Consider the following 20307-nt stretch of genomic DNA (forward strand, 5'->3'; position numbering starts at 1 on the left):
ACAAAGAAAAACGAATCCAGACATAGATTTACAAGATACGGACCAACAAGAACAGGATGGAGACAGAGAAGGCAAGAATGTTGCCAAGGTCAGTTGCGGAACAGCACAAGTAGAGACGCTGCAATGACTTCATCTTCACGGGGTGGGCAAACGTTGCCTTAGAATATTAATTAACTGAAGAAACTTAAAACAAGTGGCAAGAGGAAAGTGAGGCCTTTGTTTACTGCCTTACCTGTTTTCATATGGACTGGAGGAAGAACATTCACATTGTGAGGGGGCAAAATGCAGAGCAGCTGATTGGTGAAATAGGCAGTCATGAAACGAGCCATGGCTTGGACAGCTCTGATTGCTGCCTCTGGATGGACACGTCCAGTCATTCCAAACTCACCGAGATATGTCTCAGAAACTAAGGAACATAGCCAATGGTCAGAAGAGTTCTGATCCAACCAGCAGAAAATAGTTACACGCAAGTTCCCAACATCATACACAAAGAAAATAACAGTTACAACATTTTTCTGAAATGGCCACGTAAGGACTGTACCAACTACCCTATATTTATATTTCCTGAAGATAAGAATAAAAACAGCTATCTAATAGGTCCTGTTATTATACCAGCATCCCATGTAAGAGTATAGCGTGAAGTCCCACTTGCCCTGGTTCTGATCCCACTTCCTGAGAAGGCAATGTAAACAGCCCAGCCATCCATTTGGGACTTCCTGACTCTTGGCTTCGGCCTGACCCAGACCTGGTTGTCAGAGATATTATTAGGAATTAAATCAGCAGATGGAAAATCTCCCTCCATGTCTCTCTACCTTCTGATTAAAACAATTTTTTCCATTTTATTAAATAGAGATATACATGAAATAATCCATCCTTGAAAGACTTGCATGTTCAACATTTTTTTTTTTTGGTATGGGGCAGAAAGGATTCCTCCACAAAATCTGAAAAGCAGTAAAACAGGGATTTTTAGTATTTCTTCCTGTATCATTTGGTTTGGGAGTTACACTCTTGTTAATATCAGTGACTGAGTTGAATTTAAAAAAAAAATGTGTGGCTAGAAGGAGCAGCAAGCTGAAGGTAAGTGCCTGGAGAAGGGAGAGGTCATGTTTAAGCTTCCAGGGCGATTCTGAAAAGCATCAGCAGGACTGGAGGACATATGTGCCAGACCCAACAGGAAACCAAATTCACTAATAAAAGCTGACACTTCAAATTTAAAAAAAAACTGAACACAATAAAAACTAAACATTAGCATTTATATAGTTCCAACAATAGAAAAGTATGTTTCTTTCCCAGAAAAAAAAAATCACTTGATAATCAGTCCTTTTGCTTTAGGATTTTTTTCTATTGGAAAGTCAGATATATAAAGAGGAGGAGAGACGGAGAAAGATCTTCCATCTGATGAATCACTCCCCAAGTAGCCACATCAGCTGGAGCTGAGCCAATCCATAGCCAGGAGTCACAAGCCTCTTCCAGGACTCCCACGCAGGTGCAGATCCCAAGGCTTTGGGCCTTCCTCGACTGCTTTCCCAGGCCACAAGCAGAGAGCTGGATGGGAAGCTGGGCTGCCGGGACACAAGCCAATGCCCATATGGGATCCTAGTGCATGCAAGGTAAGGACTTTAGTTGCTGGGCTACCCCAAGGGATGAGGGGGATGCAAATAGTCTTATATTAAATTCTATCGTGTAGGGGTGACCATGTGGCAGTGTGGTGGACAGGGCTTGGGATGCCTGCAGTCCCTATCAGGTGCCTGGGTTCAAGTTCTAGATCTGCTTTTGAGTCCATCTTCCCATTAGTACCTGCGAAGCAGAAGGTGATGGCTTAGGGATTTGAGTCCCTGCCACTCCAGGGGAAGATCTAACGTGACTGGAATCCTGGCTTCAAACTGGCCCAGTTTTGGCTGCTGCAGGAAACTGGAAAGTGAGCTACTCACATTCTCTTTCTCTCTGCCTCTAAAATCTGCCACCAAAATTAATAAAAACTAAAGGGGAAAATACTACGTTTTTGAAAAGTTTAAACAGATTAGTAACTACACGTTAAATTAATCCTTAAAGTTAAATCATGTAAAGATAATACTACCAGAAAATGAACTTTTCAGTCATTTAAAATGTCTTTAGGATCAACATTGTGGCACAGTGGAACAAACAGCCACCTGTAACAAAGGCAATCCATATGAGTGCTGGTTCAAGTCCTCTCTTCTCCACTTACACTTCAGCTCCCTGCTAATGGCCTGGGAAAGCAGTGGAATATGGCCCAAACGCCTGGGATGACGAACTCATGTGGGAGACCTGGAAGAGGCTCCTGGCTCCTGACTTCAACTTAGCTTAGCTCTGACCACCACTGTGGTCATTTGTGGAGTAAACCTGTAGATGGAAGATCTGTCTGTCTCTCCTCTTTATAAACCTTTCTTTCCAATAAAAATTTTTAAAGAATATTTATCAAAAATGGAAAACACTCATGCTATTAAACTTCAAAAGATGACAAAACTAAACACATATCTGATATTCATAAGCTGACAGACCCTAGAGGGAAAAAAGTAGACTTTTAAAATTTTTTTTGTACTTTTCATAGTGTTAAAGTTATCTAAAATGAGTATAAATTTCTTCCATAATGATCATTAACATTTAAGAAGATTGACTCCACCAACATAGTTCTGACTCATTTAGTCTTTCGGATATATTCTATGGATAGTACACACATTCAACGATCTATCATCCTCTAGTCATTAACAGTGGACTCACTCAAATTCAGCTTTTCCTCTGGTTAGCTGAAATGTAGCTCTTTGAAAAAGGGCTATCCACATACCCTGGGGACTCTTAAATATTAAAAAAAGACTTAGAACATCTCAGAAAAACGATTTTTGTAACATTCCACAACAAACAAAACATAAAAACATGGTGTAAAAATACTTGAGGATGTAATGTTAGATCTAACAAATACGGTTGTGAGGAAACAACTGTACCAGTTCTACAGGCAGCTACTGCTGCAACCTGAGGATCCTAAGGCAAAACCTGAAAAACCAAAAATTCAACCTGATTCCTGTGACATCCAATGGCGCAGAATTCAGTCAGCACAGAGGCTTTTTCACCCAAGAGGCTGAACAGACAACTGATATATAGACAATTCTGTAACTAAGGTGAAAAGGACATACCTGGACAATCGTCGTGTTCATTTACAGGCAGCTGGGACCATCTCAGTATCTCCCTCACTAGTAGGTCACATAATCCTTGAGCATCATTTAAATTGTAACTATAGAGGTAGCAGTATAATACAGAAAGATAATAGCGCGTCTGAAGAAAACACGTCCTTCTTCCTCCTGAAACGGCAAATAGCTAAGCTTCCCTAAGAGCATGTTGGCAATACTCTTGGTCTAATGCTTGGAAGACAGAGGCGAGCACTCCATGAAGATCCTTAACAGTGACGGGAACTCTCTAGCTCTCTTAAAATAAATACTGCTCAAGTAGGTAAATGAGTAACAGAACCACAGCAGCTAAGAAATGCAGTTTTTAGCCAAATTTGGTCACATAACAGTTTGTAATAGGGGTTATCTTCAAGGTCACAATCTGAGAATTTCATTTTATCTGCAAGTTGAGCCTTATTATCTACAGAATCTGCAACCCTATACATTTAACAAAAATTTCATGTAAGGCCCAGTGTGCTAGCATACTGGCTAAAAGCTTGGTTTGCATGCACCAAGATCTGATGTAGGTGCCGGTTCCAGCTGCTCCACTTCCATCCGGCTCCCTGCTGGTGGCCTGCAAAAGCAGTGGAGTATGGCCCAAAACCTTGGAGTCCTGCACCCACATGGGAGACCCAGAAGAAGCTCCAGGCTCCTGACTTCAGATTGGCTCAGCTCTGGCCATTACAACCACTTGGGCAGTAAATCAGTGGACAGATCTTTCTGTAAAATCTGATTTTCCAATAAAAATAAATATTATTGAGCTAGTTTGGGCTACATGAAATATGTGTAATAGGAAATTTTTGAAATTAAAGAGGCATTGTAATATTTTGTATGTCTGTAAGAAGGTGGTGAAATATTGTACTAATAGTTTTCTTATAGATAATCTGCAATCCTTCTAAATACAGAAAAAAAATCTTGTATTTATCACTTAAATCCCATTTTTCCACATCAATAATCAATCACAACTTTCATCACTAACCAAAGGATACGAGACTGACCCAGAGATCCCTGTGAATACTCTACATGCTACGCATTTCAAGACAAATTTTAAATAAACATTGCCGAGTCTAGTTGCCTATAACATATACTCTAGTTGGGCATTAAGAAGCTGCGATCATTTGGAAATTTCTAATTATGCTTAAGTTCTAAAGCAAGTAAAAAAATCTGTTCCCAGCAAAGTCATGACACATATCATTCTCATTACTCGCCTACCTTCCTCTTGGGCTTCTCGTAGTGCCCGATTCCACCAATCAACAGACTTTTCATATTCACCTAACAGGAAACACTCTTCACCTGGGAAGTTTGAACAAACAGGTAGCCCTAATTACACTGCTTTCTGGAACTTCATTTAAAAACTCAGTAGATACAACTCGGTAAAAAAAAAAAAAATATATATATATATATATTACTTTTGAAAAACAAATAACTACAAGCAATTTAAAAAAGCAAACCTGGTTAGAAGAGAAACTGCTTGAAAGATATTGAGGCAGTCAGTATTTGGGTGCAGCATGGTAAGCTAATGAATTCAATGCTGACATCCTTTAACGGAGCACCAGCTTGAGTCCCAGCTGCTCTGCTTCAGACCCAGCTCCCTGCTGATGTGCCTAGGAAAGCAGTGGATGATGGCCCAACTACTTGGGCCACTGCCACCCTCCTAAGGGACCTGGATGGGATCCCAGGCTTCTTCCTGACTTTGGGCAAACAGATAGAAATCTGTATGTGTCTGTAATATTCTGCCCTTCAAATAAACAAATCTTAAAAAAGAATAAGAAAGAAAAAGGAAACACTGACCATTGATAGGTTTAAGCTCTAAGGTGTGGTTCAAACGGTCTCCAGCAGTCTGTAAGTTGGCCTGTATGTGGCACAACAAGGACTTGACAGTAGATGCTTCGAACGCCATCTTATCAATTAACGGTCTGTCACCTTCTGGAACTCTTTGACCTAACTGTGCTTGATACCATAAAGTTTTCTGGTACAATAATCTCCAGAGAACAACCAATCTGCAAATAAAATAAGGTCATCATTCAAAAAAAATTTCACACCTGCTTAGTGCCCTTGGTAGCCTGCCTTTGACAAGCAAAACAGCACCCTATAATATGGAATAATACGTAGAAAAACTGATCAGATTTAAACACAGTGCAAGGTCCAACAATTAAACAATGCACAATACATACAAAAAACACACCTGCACAACTGAACACATCTCCAGTCGTCAATAGTACTTAACCAGTGTCTTAGAATTTCACCATTGATTACAGAGACCATACATCTGAATATATCATTATCAAAGATTTTATGTATTTATCAGCAACATGACATATTAAATATACCTGTTTTTAAATAACACAGAGCTTTGGAGCCAGCACTGTTACACACCAAGTTAAGCTCCCTACTGTAAATCTGACATCTGTTATGAGAATGGGTTCGAGTCACCACCACTATTCCACTTCTAAGCTAGTTCCCTGCGAATGTGCCTGGCAAAGCAGCATGCACTGACCACAGAGTAGGGACGCCGTCACCCATGTGTGAGACCTGGGTAGAGTTCCAGGCCCAGCCTGATCCAGCCCTCGCCATTGTGGCCGTTTAGGGAATAAACTACTGAATGATCTCTCTAACTCCATCTTCCAAATCAATCAGTCATAAAAAATAAATGTTTAACCCTAAGTACTAACAGACACAGGTTCTTTTCTGTAGATAAAAACAGTTCTTGAATTAGTTCTTGAATTAATGGTTTCACCATACAACCTACTGAAATATGTGTAACAGTGAATTTTACAGTATGAAATTCGTTTTTTTTAAAACAGCAAAAAAAAGAATCTATGATAATGGTTTCCTAATATTAACATAAACACTTATACCTATGTCCTGGTTGTTGAACACGTGTTACTTGTGGATGAATCTTGAAAGATGACTTCCATGTCCAGTTTCCATGAGAATTACGGTCTTGCAACATTTGAAAAACAGGCACCACCAAGGAGTCTTGATCTGCTGTTCTGTTTCCTTCAGCTGATGCTGAAACAACTTCATGGTGAAGGCTGTATACATCATCTAAACCGTCAGTGACCATTCTGAGTAAATAAAAACAGGCTAAAAGTTTCTCTGAGAACAACCGACCCTTCTGTTGCTGATCCAGACAGAGTCTGATGGTATTTGAGGTCAGCTTTATCAAATATCCCACATCGTGCCTGTACCTCACATCCCAATACTGGACTGACAAACACTGAAGGAAAAACTCAAAGATACAAAGTAGCCATGCATTATGTTTTCTGGTCTCACTTAAAGGCAGATCAAGTTTAGGAAAAGGACACTTTATAAATTGAAGAATGTAGAAAAAATGAGTGATACAGATCACTGTGTAATTTAACATTGTATTTTTTTCTGTCACATTTTTTGAAATGCCTACAGCCCATGCTGACAGCAGATTTTTCTGGATGGAATGCAGCTCTCCCTCAGTTCTGTCTGCCTCCTTGCCGTCATCCTTTGCATGTATCGTATCAAACATAGATGCAAATTCCAATCTTCCCTCCTTGATACTACTGAACCGCTCGTCATGTTTTTGGTTCCAAAAAGGAAATAAGTGGTTTGGAAAGTATTTGCCTTCATTCACTTCCTCTGCTTCGAAGTCCTAATTATGAAAGAAAAAAGTATATGCTTAATATCACTTAATACCAGTAACTGGAATCACTCTTGTGTTTTCTCATTTCTCTTCCCTTTAACAGGGGAAATGTGAAATGTGTTTCTCAAAAGTCAAAATGGAAATGCTCAAAGTAAACAGGTACCTGATCTTCCTCTGTGTTTCCATTCAAGTCCATTGTTTCTCTTGCCTGCAAAAACCTGGGGACAGTGGGATCCGCCGTACCCTCACTTCCGTGGTGTTTTAACAGGCTGGACCTCAGGGAATCCAGTGATCGTAAGTTCAGCCCTTTGCTTTTTGGCTATAGGAGAAGAGATTTCCAAGATGAGATTGTATCTGCAATTCCATTACATGCAAGAGAAATATGTAGATAACTATACTTAATTATGAAATAAATACAAGTTTTAATTTTAAATTAAGAATAAAGAAGCGGGCTTTCACCAGTGGGACCAAAAAGCACAATACCTTCAGGGATGACATACTTTGATAGGCCTTCTCAAGCCTCAGGGTGGAGTCGAGCAGCAGTGACCTCATGAGCAAGGATGGAGACAGTCTATCAACAAACCGCAGGGTTGTGACCATGTAACCATCAGAAGCAATGAAGTAGGGCAGCCGGGAATGTGTTTTTACAGAAAATCTCTGTCTCATAGGGTCATTCTCAGAAGCTGATGAATCTATGGAATTCTGCGAATCTTGACCCATGAAATGCTGTGGTCTAGCAAACAAATATTAAAATTCAAGAATCAGTGAGAGACTTTAAAGGAAACAAACTTATCCAAAGAAATAGCTATATAAAAGCTGCATAATGATGAAGCAAGCAGATGAAACACACACAAAAAGATTAAGGGTGATTACATAATATTTAAATTTGTGTATTCTTGATTTTTGCCCTCAAATTGTTTTTACTCTGCTTTGCTTTCAATTCATATTCCATCCATTTCAGAAAAGAATTAAAGCAGTCTACCTTTATTATTAAAAAGAGTTACGCAGTTACCTTTCGTAAGAGACAGTTACAGAGAATGAGGGAGACGCTCTGCTAGTTCACACCTCTAACACAGGAGCAGCCGGAGTTGAGCCAGACTGAATCAGGGAGCCAGGAAATCAATCCCAGTCTCCCAACATGAGTGGCATGAACTCCAAGACTGGAGCCATCACCTGCAGCCTCCTAGGGTGTGCACTACTTAGAAATCAGGAGTGGAGCCAGGATTTACTGCAAAACTGAGTATGTGAGGCAGGCAACCCTTGTGGGCGCTTCAACACTGCCGAAGCCCAGCTTCTTTAACATATTTAATATACTAATAGCAATACAACTAAGAGCTATCAGCACAAGTGCTTTAAAGAAACGGAATTTGCGGAAAGGTCAATTACAAGTAAAATTGAAATCAGTTTAAGATTAAATTTCAACGCCTGGCACGATAGTGCAGTGGTTAAAGTCCTCGCTCCTCGCTTTGCACACGCCAGGATTCCATATGGGCGCCGGTTCTAGTCCCGGCAGCTCCCTGCTTGTGGCCCGGGAAAGCAGCTGAGGATGGCCCAAAGCCTTGGGACCCTGCACCCACGTGGGAGACCCAGAAGATCTCCTGGATCCTGGCTTCAGACTGGCTCAACGCCAGCCATTGCAGTCACTTGGGGAGTGAACCATCAGACGGAAGATCTTCCTGTCTCTCCTCCTCTCTGTATATCCGCCTTTCCAATAAAAAAAATTTTTTTTAAAGATTAACTTTCTGTGAGTTTTCACTTAAGTATACTCATTTACTGTTATTTTGCATTCTGATTATTTGATATCACCTATTATAAAGCATGGGGCTATATAAATGACAAATCACCTTAGTACACTAATATTTTTCTGGTTAGGAAATTATTCAAATGTAACACAAAAATCTGTAGAACCAGAGCTGGCCCTGTAGTTTAACAGATAAATCCACCACCTGCAATGCTAGCATCCCATACAGGCCCCAGTTCTGTTCCAGCTATTCTACTGGTCCGGCTTCTGGCTGCAGTGCTTGGGAAAGCAGCAGAGGATGGCCCCAAACCTTGGGTTCCTGCAACCACATTGGAGACCTGCAATAAGTTCCTGGATCCTGGCTTTGGACCAGCCCAATCCCAGCCCTGCAGCCTTTAGGGGGACGGGCCAGAGCATGGAAGACACCCCTCTACCCTTCTCTTTTCCAGTCTCTGCATGTGTCTGTTTCTGTCTCTAACTCGGTCTTTCAGGTAATTAAACATCATAAAAGAAATTTTTAAAAACCCTACAAAATCACTACAAAAGAATGCCTGAACAGGAAAATTAAGTCTTTCATTTTCTACACGATTTAGTTTTGTAACCACAAGACTTATTTACACTCTACGATCTTGATGTTTAACCTGGGTTCAATACCAGACTACCAGATTCTGCTTTTGGTTTGAGCTTCCTGCAAACACACACCATAAGACAATACTGACAGCTCTGGTAACTGGGTTCTTGGCACTCACACTAGACATGGACGGAGCTCTGAGCTCCTGGCTTTGGTTCATTGCAGGCATTAGGAAAACGAAATCAACAGATGAGAGCTCTGTTATTTAAGATCTTTTAAATAAACAACTTTTTAAAGTAAGTAAAATAATGACTGTTACTTTTATAATGGGAACAAATTTAAAAGGCTTAAAAAGTGTGAAGAAATTCTTTTAAATCCCTTTAAAGAGTATGAAGAAATTCTGGTCAATTATGAATTGAACCCTAAGAAGGAAAACAAATACTTTGCAGGAAATAATGACTTTTCCCAATTTGTTCCATCTATGACTAAAAATTGGGCATTACCTTTTGCTAACATAAATCAAGGTCATATCTTACTTCAGTTTCCTTTCCATAAAGTAGAGAATAGATTTATCCCAATTTTCTATTTTGTCAATAGCTGAACATACAGAACTAGCCACACATACAAATACAATGCGATCAAAATCAGTAACAAATATTTAGCGAGCACTTATTCTATGGAAGGATAGAGTTAGGTGACTTATAATTAAATACCAGCACTACCTCACTTCATTCCCTCAACCCTAACAGGACTCTCTTTCCATAGTAAAAGAAAAAAGGCTAAGAAAAATAATGTCACACAACTATTAAATAGAAGAATCAATACTTGACTCTTGTACTTGGGACACCAGTGGGGATGCCTGCACCCCTAATTTAGTGCTGTTTCCAGTCTTAGCTATGCTGCTCTGTTGCAGTTCCCTGCTAATGCACCTAGGAGGCAGCAGATGAAGGTGCAAACACTACTCGTGTCCTTGCCACCCACAAGGGAGACTCCAACAGAGTTTCTAGAACCAGGCTTCATCCTGGCCCAGACCTGGTTGTTGTGGGTGTTTAGGGAGCAAACCAGTCACCAGTGAAAGATTAATCTCTGTATCTCCATCTCTGCTATTCTACCTTTTGAAATGAGTTTTGTTTTGTTTTTAATTAAAACACAGGGGCTGGCACTGCAGCATACAGTGTAAGCTGCACCTGCAATGCTCGCACCCCATTTGGGTGCCAGTTTGAGACCCAAATGTTCCACTTCTGATCCAGCTCCCTGCTACTGTGCCTGGAAAAGCAATAGAGGATGGCCCAAGCACTTGGGCACCCACACCCACATGGGAGACACAGAAACAGCTCCTGGATCGTGGCCCTGTCCTGGTCCTTCAAGCTATTTGGGGAATAAAACAGCAGATGGGGGACTCTGGCTCTGCCTATCAAACCAATAAAACAAATCTTCTTGAAAACTAAAATACGCTAAATTTTAAAGTGTTTTATCTATTGTGAACTTTTTCCTATTAGGCAAAAAGTGGACAAACCCATGGGCCAAATTAACTTTAAATACAATTTTAAGTACAATTCTAACCAAAATATGCCACAACATACTTCTACTAACACTTACAATAAAGATAAATTTTTAGTGGTACTGAACAGTTAAATAGCTTGTACTTACATAGTCACAATGTCAACTGTTACCAGGATTAAGCCACAAAAAGAAATAGAAGAATATAAACAAACATATTGATACAGCAGACTGAAAGAATAAAACAACTTGAAAGACAGTATAGACAGTATTGTGAAAAATAAAAATACGCAGTAGAAACAACAAAAACTTCCACAAGCAAACTGAAAACGTCTACACACAAATTCCAATGGCTTCAATGTCTCACCTGTACGTTATTAGAGGATGAAGAGGAATAAATTCTGCTGGCCCAAATTCTATAGAGCAACCGAAGGTAATTAACGTTAGCAATTCACCTTGGCATGTCAATATAAACAAGGAGCCACGCTTTAATATACAAGCCAGAAAAAGACTATCATGAGTCCAGCTGATGTCACCTATCCAATAGGACCTAGAAAGAGCAAAGGACATGTTAGGAACGACTCTGCCCTTGACAGTTTGTAAGAAGCTTACACCAAGTAGGGGCAAGACATTTCAAATAAAGAAGGCAAAACAATGGTGGGAACTGCCACACATATTTCATGAATATCACTTCCTATAACAAAAAATGTTTGCTCATGAACATCTAGTACAAATTGTAATTGAAAATGTACTTCGATCCATAAGCCATACTTTTACAAAGGAACTTTGGGAAGGCAAAACAAAAAAAATAATGAGGAGGCCAAGCAGGTTGGACCTGAAAATTCTGAAAATATGGAGAATCTCATGGGAAACTGTTAAGAAACAGTGTCAGGGCTCCACAAGGAATCTTCACACTCTGCAATTCCATAGGTCCTGGCGGTAGTTCACATGCCATCCAAAATCACCTATGCCACTACTGATCAGTATGCAGGGATGACAGCTTTGTAAAGGGCAGTAACCACCCCAACCTTCCTGGAAAAAATGCACTTTCCAGTCAGTCCTAGCACACAGAAACGCAATGGAAATATACTGACTCGTCTTCCACACCTCCAGACCAGCTCCTCTTTCCTTATGACATTTAAGGCTTTCTTTAAGTAACTGAAAGTTTCTCAAGCACAAACACTGAAGACAGGTTGGATTCTCTATCTCTACGAATCTACTGAGTTATTATAGTGCTAAATTTGTCAGACTACTGGAAATGAAAAATAAAAACACTACATGAGACAGCTAAGAGTTCTTACCTGACAAGCGCAGCTGGAACCACAGGGTTCTTATTACTACAGCCTTTAAGGCTACCAGAAACAGTAGCAAAATTCACTGTGTTGATAAATAATACCTGAGTTGCCTAGAACGATAATAAAGACAAAACTACTCAAATGATCTCAATCATTACTTAGTAACTCAAGAGACTTAGAAACGTAATCACATCAAGAAACCATAAATGAACTATCCAGGGAGTCTTTCCCAACCTGCTAGGCAATGACAACCACGGTTAATCCAACATATTTACACTTCCTGAAAAAAACAAAAATACGTTATCACTCTTTCCTCCTTTTCTGTCACCTTTTTCAAAAATTAATTTTATTTATATTGGAAAGTCAGACATACAGAGAGAAGAGAAGATACAGCTTCTGTTCACTGGTTCACACTAAGTGACTGCAATGGCCAGAGCTGAGCTGATCGGAAAGCCAAGAGCCTCTTCCGGGTCTCCCACACGGGTGCAGAGACCCAAGACTTTGGGCCGTCCTCGACTGCTTTCCCAGGGCACAAGCAGAGAGCTGGATGGGAAGTGGAGCAGCTGGGACACAAACCAGCACCCATATGGTATCCTGGGGCATGCAAGGCGACGATTTTAGCCACTAGGCTACCATGCTGGGCCCTTTTATTTAAAGATTTTTTTTTTTTTGTCTTTTAAGATTCATGTATTTTCAAAGTCAGAATCACAGAGAGGAGAGAAGAGACCCATCGGATCATTTCCCAGATTGCCCCTAAAACCAGCACTGGACCACACTAAATCATATCGGAATCCACAACGAAGATCTGAGACCCTTCCAGGCCACTCCTGATTCCACTCAGCAGCATCTCCCACATCCTCAAGTGGGCACTGTCTGCACTCACTCCTGGCTCTTACCGAGGAGCCAAGAGCTTCACCCGAGCACTTTGTCTGAGTCTCCCTCATGGCTCACAGGTGCCAAGACTCTTGGGCCGTCTTATGTTGTTTTTCCTACACCATCAGCAGCAGCCAGGACCTGAACTAGCACCCAAATGGGGTTCTGGTGGAGCAGGAGACAGAACTACCCACAACACCACCCCACTTATCCTTTTTTTTTTTAATTGGGGCTCGGGAGGCAGAGGGGTGAGGGAAATAAAAGGGGAACCAAAGCCAGAAAGGGAAAAACGGGGCCACTTATCCTCTTTACGTACATACATCAACTTTAAAAATACATTGGCAGCTCAATTTAATAACTCCACCTTCCATAATATCACGTTGGATGAGAAAAACAGTATAAAGAATGACAAGCAGTATTAAAAAATATATTTCAATGGAAAATCTATCTCAAAAATAAACTCGTCTTCATGGATGACTTCCCAAGACAGGTTGTATTTACTGACCTTCGGGTCTTTCTGATTCAGAGTTACTGCCAGGGTAAGGCCGTCTCTTGAAAAGGCAGAAATGAGAGCTCCTCTTGACTTCACGGACTCGCACTTAGGACGCAGATCGCACAGAGCACAATTGTGTTGCGCCCAGCAGACGTGGAATGGTAGTAATCTAAGGAAGCAATATTGGTGAAAACAAAGTACAGTCACTTTAAAAAAAAAAATTTTTTATCAGCTTATTTGAAAAGTAGAATGTGAAAGAAATGTCTTCGCCCACTGGTTCACTCCCCAAATGACCACAACAGCCAGGCCTCCGCCAGATAAGAAAGCCAAACCTCTACCATCCTGAACTCCGCCCTAGGGCCCCACATGGCAAGGCTCACTTACTTGGAGCCATCATCTACTGCTTTCCTCGGCACAGCAGCAAGGAGCTAGATCAAAGCAGATCAGCCAGGCCTGAAATCACCACTAACACAGGACGCCAGCACTGCAAGTGTCAACTTAACCCACTGTACCACAATGCCAGCCCCAGTAACTTTTAAATAAATGGCCCATTACAAATTTAGATTGCCTAAATCCTGACATGTCACATGTACTTAGGACTGTTAGCAACCTTTTCCCAAGTTTCAAACACACTGCAGAAGAGCAGCTGGTTAAATAACTTCACAACCAGAGCTCGTTCCGCTGAAGTTCCACACACATGCTTTCACACAGTAGCAAGCATTTTTTGAGAATTTTAGAAGTAGAAAAGAGCGTTTTGGGGAGCAGTGTCAGTGCTCCACACTGGATCTCAGTGATGGTCACACAGCTGTCTATATTTGTCAAAGTCCATTTAGTTGGACACTTACTATTTGTTCATTTGGGCAAACTACCTTAATAAAGTGTTAGCACAAGAAAAAGCAAACAAAACATTTAACAAGTCCTACTTCAACATATTTGTTGAATTCTTAAATGTATCTTCTACTTTATTGGCTTCTCAGAACATTTTTTAAAAATCTGACTGTTTTTAAACTTGCAAAATAATTTTTTTTCTTCATTTGAAACAGAGAGTGCATTCCAAAAACCTGTGACATCCAGCACTGCCCAGGCGTATCCTGCCGGGACTGAAGGAACTAGTACCAGATCTCCCACATGGGGGCAGGGGTCAAGCACCCAAGCCATCGTGACAGGTTCTCACTGTGTGCAGTACAGGACCATCAGGAATCACACCAAGCACTCCAGCACAGGAAGCAGGTCAGCCAAGTCTACTGAAAGATGGGCCAAACCCATGCCCCAAACCTGAGCACTGAACAGCTACGACATTAAATCCAAATACTCCTTTTTAAATTTAATTCCTACCTCTAAGACACAACCTCTCTCTTTAGTGGGTTTTCATTTAAGAAAAGATACAAAACCAAAATATGAAGAACATCTTTAGAAATGAAATCGTAAAAACAAGGAATTATAAATTTCATGTTCTGTGGCTTTATAACAATTACAAGTTTTATTATGTATGTATGACCCAGAAGCATTTGCCTTACCTTAAAGGTGTAAACACATTCTCTTGCCATCGAATTGCCAGAAATGTTAACCTCAGGCATTCCCCAGAATAAAAGCTAAACGCACAGAGGCAGCAGTCACCAAACAGCTGCAAATAAATTAAATACCCTTTAGTATATAATTAATCTGGAAATTAAAATTAAGACAAAAGCATGTAAATATTTTTAATTATAAATAAAACAAATGAAAAATACAAGGTTCTTGCCTGTATACCAAAAAACATTTACTGTGCAAAAACTGCATGGATTTCAAAATTTTATGTACCAAAAAGAGTCCTAAAATTTCATTTTCCATGAATTTCATAAAGAATCAGTATGCTTTTATTCTTAATAATAAGGATAAAATATTTTTTGAGCCAGAAGCCTGTCCCAGATAGAAAAGCAGACTTCAGTTTAAGTTCTAAGAAAAAAAAAAGCCACAGTAAATGCTATTTTTTTTATTGGAAAGGCAGATATACAGAGAGGCAGAGAGGAAGATCTTCCATCCAATGATTCACTCCCCTAGTGACCACAATGGCCGGTGCTGCGCCGATACACAGCCAGGAACCAGGAACTTCCTCCAGGACTCCCACACAGGTACAGGGTCCCAAAGCTTTGGACTATCCTCGACTGCTTTCCCAGGCCACAAGCAAGGAATTGGATAGGAAGCAGGGCTACCAGGATTAGAATCGGCCCATATGGAATCCTGGCGCATTCAAAGAAGGGACTTTAGCCACTAGGCTACCATGCTGGGCCTGTGGCTTTTTTAAAGATGTTTTTGTTTTTACTGGAAAGATGGATTTATAGAGAGAGACAGAAAGCTCTTTCATCTACTGGTTCATTCCCCAAATGGCTGCAATGGTCAGAGTTGAATGGATCCCAAGCTGGGAGTCAAGATCCTCTTCCAAGTCTTCCACATGGGTGCAGGGTCCCAAGGCTTTGGGTCACCCTCCCACGTTTTCCCAGGTGATAAGCAGGAAGCTGGATGGGAAGTGGAGCAGCTAGGACAAAAACATATAGGATGCTGGTATATAAGGCAGAGGATTAGCCAGCTGAGCAATCACACCAGCCCCTACTGTGGCTTTAACTGGAAGAAATGTATTTAATATTGCTTCTTAGTAATTTTATACCAAGTTAAGGCATTACCCCAAGAAGCAAGGGATATAATTAATGTTCAAATTTCTAACAACAGATTATAAAATGTACTCAAAGAATATCAAGCAACTATGAAAAAATTTGTTTATTTAATGAATCTCTTATTTATTGGGAATTCAGTGGCTCATTTAATACTGTATCACTGATCTTAACATATCAGATTACTAAACAACTTATACTTTTAAGCCAAGAAACAAGAAAGGGTCAGACTGTAGCACCGTGGGTTGAGCTGCCACTGCAAGCACCTGCAACACATGAGTGCCAGCTGCAGACATGCGGAGAAGGAGCCACGGGAGGAAAGATGGAGTATCGCCATCTCTGTCACTGTGCTTTTCAAATAAATCTCTCTTGTAAAAAAAAAAAAAGTTCTAAGTTCAAAAATCGACCTCTTTTTTAAGAATGTGATCCGAGAGGCCAGCACTGTAGCCCAGCAAGTTAAGCTGCTGCCTGCTGCAATTTCAGCATCCCACAGACACCTGTTCAAGTTCTGGCTGCTCCACTTTCAACCCAGCTCCCTGCTCATGTGCTTGGCACAGGATGGCCCGAACGCTCACACCTGCACCCACACGGGATCCCTGGAGGAAGCTCTCTGCTCCTCTTGGTCTGATCCCACCCCGACCAAGACTGCTTCGAGGGTGAACCAGCAATGAACGCAGATCTTTGTCAAATCAATAAAAATATTTTTTAAAATGTGATTTAAGACATAAAAACATCTTTTGTATCATTATATAATTATCATGACAGTTAATGGTAACTACTAACAGCCATACCATTACACTCTTCTGAAAAGATCCACACAGGGTGTCTTTCCTTACGAGACTTTCAATTCCCATAACATCCTCTCCGGTTTGGATTTTACCTCATTTTTAACAAAGACAGCATTCACTACAGCTTCCTTATCTTCAGGGGAAGGCAAAATAACTGCTTCTTCAGGTCTGATCTGGGACCATCGACCCACTAATGAAAGGCTTTTACAAGAGAAGATAGTCGGTGATTCCAAATACTCCCAGAGAAAAACGCATCCAGAGAGCGTTACAAGCAGAATTCTTTTCCCATTTCCAGACACATACAAGTACAATCTGAAGGAGCATGCTGAAAAAAAAAAAAAAAAAAACAACTTCTGAAGTCTAATTTCCCACAAGGAAGTAAGTATCTTCTCTCAATTTAAAACAAGACACCCACTGACATTACATTCAGGATGTCAACACTAAGAAATTAGCAATAAAAAGTGCGAATCGTAGAATCACTTATCAAATACTTATTACTTGATATCAAGAATCCATTGCTATCACAGGAATGTTAAACAGGCCAGACTGTCCATCTTTAAGCTCCATCTAGGTAACACAGCTAAATACCCCACACATTTTTTGGAATCTACACAGAAATAACACAGGCATACATACAGACACAGTTTGAAAACAGTGACAGGGAAATGCTTCTGCATCTTTTTCTCCTATTTCTCCTGGTTAAGCCAATTTAAATAAACAAATTCTTACCTACAGTAGCTTTAATTATTTCTTTAGGTTTTTCAGCGACTTGTATGGTTTTCAAACAATCTTGATCTTTGTTCCAAATAAAAAGGTCCCCTGTAGCGAGTGCCCCAGCCAGCCAGGCAGCTGTTTCCAGAAATGAAATACAATTTTTATAATCTAACATTTCTCTCAATGTTACCTTAAAGTGTTAAACTTCTCCTAGCCTTCTGAGAATCTCTGTATTACTTCACCATTACTAGAGGTTGTCAGGGCAGTGACATCCTTCAACACAGGCTGTACACTCGGAATCTTCTTCTTCGTCCTTCCTGAGAGCAGATTAATTTCATTTATGAATTTATCATCCAACAGAAAAACAGCTTCATTTTCCTTAAAAAAAAAAAAGTGACAACCTTAAGAGACCCCAGAAGTTAATTTAATGTATTATCTAAATTACTCTAGAAAGGAAGATAATATAACCTTTAAGACTATACCACTTGTACCACTAATTGTACCACTAATCATAAGATAAGGCTGATATTCTAAAGTAACTTAGAAACTGTTCTTTTAACAGGCTAATCTTCTGCATGTGGCGATGGCATCCCATACAGGGTTCTAATTCTAGTTCTGGCTGATTCTAGTCCCAGCTGCTCCACTTCCAACCCACTTTTCTGTTTAGGACTTGGAAAGCAATGCAGGATGGCCCAAAGCCTTGGGACTCTGCACCCGTGTGGGAGACCCAGGAGAAGCTCCCGAGTCCTGGATTTAGAGCAGCTCAGCTCTGTCCATTGCAGATATTTTGGGAGTGATCCAGCAGATGGAAGATCTTCTCCTGTATCTCCCCTTCTCTGTAAATCTGCCTTTCCAATCAAAATAAATTTTTGTAAAAAAAAAAAAAATACTAAGGGGCCCGGCGCGGTGGCGCAAGTGGTTAAAGGTCCTTGCCTTGCACGCCCGGGGTCCCATATGGGCGCCGGTTCTAATCCCGGCAGCCCCGCTTCCCTTCCAGCTCCCTGCCTGTGGCCTGGGAAAGCAGTCGAGGACAGCCCAAAGCTTTGGGAACCTGCACTCACGTGGGAGACCCAGAAGAGGCTCCTGGCTTCGGATCGGCATAGTATCGGCCCGTTGCGCTCACTTGGGGAGTGAATCATCGGACGGAAGATCTTCCTCTCTGTCTCTCCTCTCTGTATATCCGCCTTTCCAATAAAAAATAATAAAAATAAATCTTTAAAAAAAATACTAAGTAAGATGATCTAATCATTGCAGTTAAAATTCTTTGAAGTGTAACAATATATGAATATATTCCAATTTGGGGCTACCTGTGGTTTGATCTCTCACTGATTTTTGTTAACAGCACTACAGGCAAGTTTTTGAACTATTTACTGTGGGGCAGACATTTGACACAGTTTGTTAAAATACCACTTAGGATGCCATACCCCTATCAGAATGTCTGAGTATATACTCAGAGACCCGAGTAATTCCAGTTTCCTGCTAATGAGTGCTTTGGGAGGCAGTAGATGATGACCCAGTTACTTGGGTCTTCAAAAACCACATGGGAAACATGGATTGAATTTCAGACTTAGCATCACTCTGCCACAGACCTAGCTTCTGCAGGCATTTAAGCAGCAAATACATACAAATCTTAAAAAGAAATTCAAATTATGCAAGCAGTTGGGTATCCTGGTTAAGATGCTTCTTGTGATAATCAGAGGGCCTGGGCTCAAGCCTTGGCTCTCCATTCTAGCTTCCTAATAATTTGCACCTCAGGAGGCAGGTGATGCTGAAGTGTAAGACCTGGATGGGGTCTCGGCTCTCAACTTTGGCCTGGGCCTGCCCTAGTGGTTGCAATCAAATGAACCAGTCAATGGGAAATCTCTTGTACTTGTCATTCTCTCACTCTTTCAAATAGAATGAATTTTTAAAAAATTAAATAAAACTTATCCAGAAGCCAGTATTGTGATGCAGCATGCCAAGTTGCTGCCTGCAACACAGGGGTCCATATAGATGCTGGTCTTAGTCCTGGCTGCTCCACTTCTGATCCATCTTTCTGCCCACGTGCCTGGGAAAGCAGCAGAGGACGGCCCAAGGAGTTGGGCCCCTACACCCAGATGGAGACCAGAAAGAATGGCCTGGCTTCAGTCTAGCCCAGGTGTGACTTTTGCAGCCTTTTGGGGAGTGAGCCATGTGACAGAAGTTTTCTATCTCTGCCTTTAACTCCACCTTTCACATAAATAATATCTTAAAAAAAATGATCCAAATGCATATCAGAGCTACCAAACTGGAAACTTCAGGAGCAGGACCCAGCTGTCTTTTCATAACCTCCACAAGTGCTTCTGATGAAACTTAGTTTGAGAACATCTTTCCCAGGGTAGGCTAACTGAAAAATTTCTTACAGTAAGCTATATAATCTCAATAATCATTATCCAGATTGTAAGAGGATTTTACAGGCTTTCCCACTGTCCCTAAGGTGAAGAATTCCCAGATATCATGTGTGCCATCACTGGATAATCAATATTGTGACTATCTCACCTCTCCCAGATATAAGGATGCTTTCGGGCAGGCACTATGGTGCAGTGGCATAAGCTTCCACCAGTGATTCCGGCATCCCATATGGGTGCCAGTTCACGTTCTAACTGCTCCACCTCCCACTCCCTGCTAATGGCCGGGGGAAAACAGCATCAGATGGCCACGGTGTTTGGGCCCCGGCTATACCCATTAGAGATCTACAGAAACTCCTTGCTCCTGGCCTCAGCCTGGCCAGCCCTGGCTGTTGTAGCCATCCTGCGAGTGAACCAAGGATGAAAAAGCCCTGTCTCTCCCTTTCTCTGTGAACTCTGTCTTTCATGTAAATAAATCATTAAAAAGAACACACAGGAAAACCACCAGGGTAGGCATATACTA

At 41.0% G+C, this 20307-nt stretch overlaps 1 protein-coding gene across 1 annotated transcript in view; it reads right to left on the minus strand.

Annotated features, from left to right (window-relative positions):
* CPLANE1 (ciliogenesis and planar polarity effector 1) overlaps window positions 1-20307 on the minus strand; it is an 88252-nt gene that overhangs the window by 64541 nt on the left and 3404 nt on the right. The window contains exons 3-16 of the mRNA XM_040977331.1: window positions 17661-17796; window positions 17434-17553; window positions 16797-17029; window positions 14786-14892; window positions 13281-13437; window positions 11909-12012; window positions 10975-11157; window positions 7279-7528; window positions 6959-7114; window positions 6038-6804; window positions 4971-5179; window positions 4392-4472; window positions 3156-3314; window positions 233-406 (exon numbers count right to left, since the gene is read on the minus strand). Of these exons, the coding sequence (XP_040833265.1) occupies window positions 233-406; window positions 3156-3314; window positions 4392-4472; window positions 4971-5179; window positions 6038-6804; window positions 6959-7114; window positions 7279-7528; window positions 10975-11157; window positions 11909-12012; window positions 13281-13437; window positions 14786-14892; window positions 16797-17029; window positions 17434-17553; window positions 17661-17796 (2836 nt within the window). The remainder of the gene's footprint in view (window positions 1-232; window positions 407-3155; window positions 3315-4391; window positions 4473-4970; window positions 5180-6037; window positions 6805-6958; window positions 7115-7278; window positions 7529-10974; window positions 11158-11908; window positions 12013-13280; window positions 13438-14785; window positions 14893-16796; window positions 17030-17433; window positions 17554-17660; window positions 17797-20307) is intronic.

This window comes from Ochotona curzoniae, unplaced genomic scaffold, assembly GCF_017591425.1.
Source record: "Ochotona curzoniae isolate NIBS_2020 unplaced genomic scaffold, NIBS_Ocur_1.0 contig_2754, whole genome shotgun sequence".
NCBI classification, from domain to species: Eukaryota; Metazoa; Chordata; class Mammalia; order Lagomorpha; family Ochotonidae; genus Ochotona; species Ochotona curzoniae.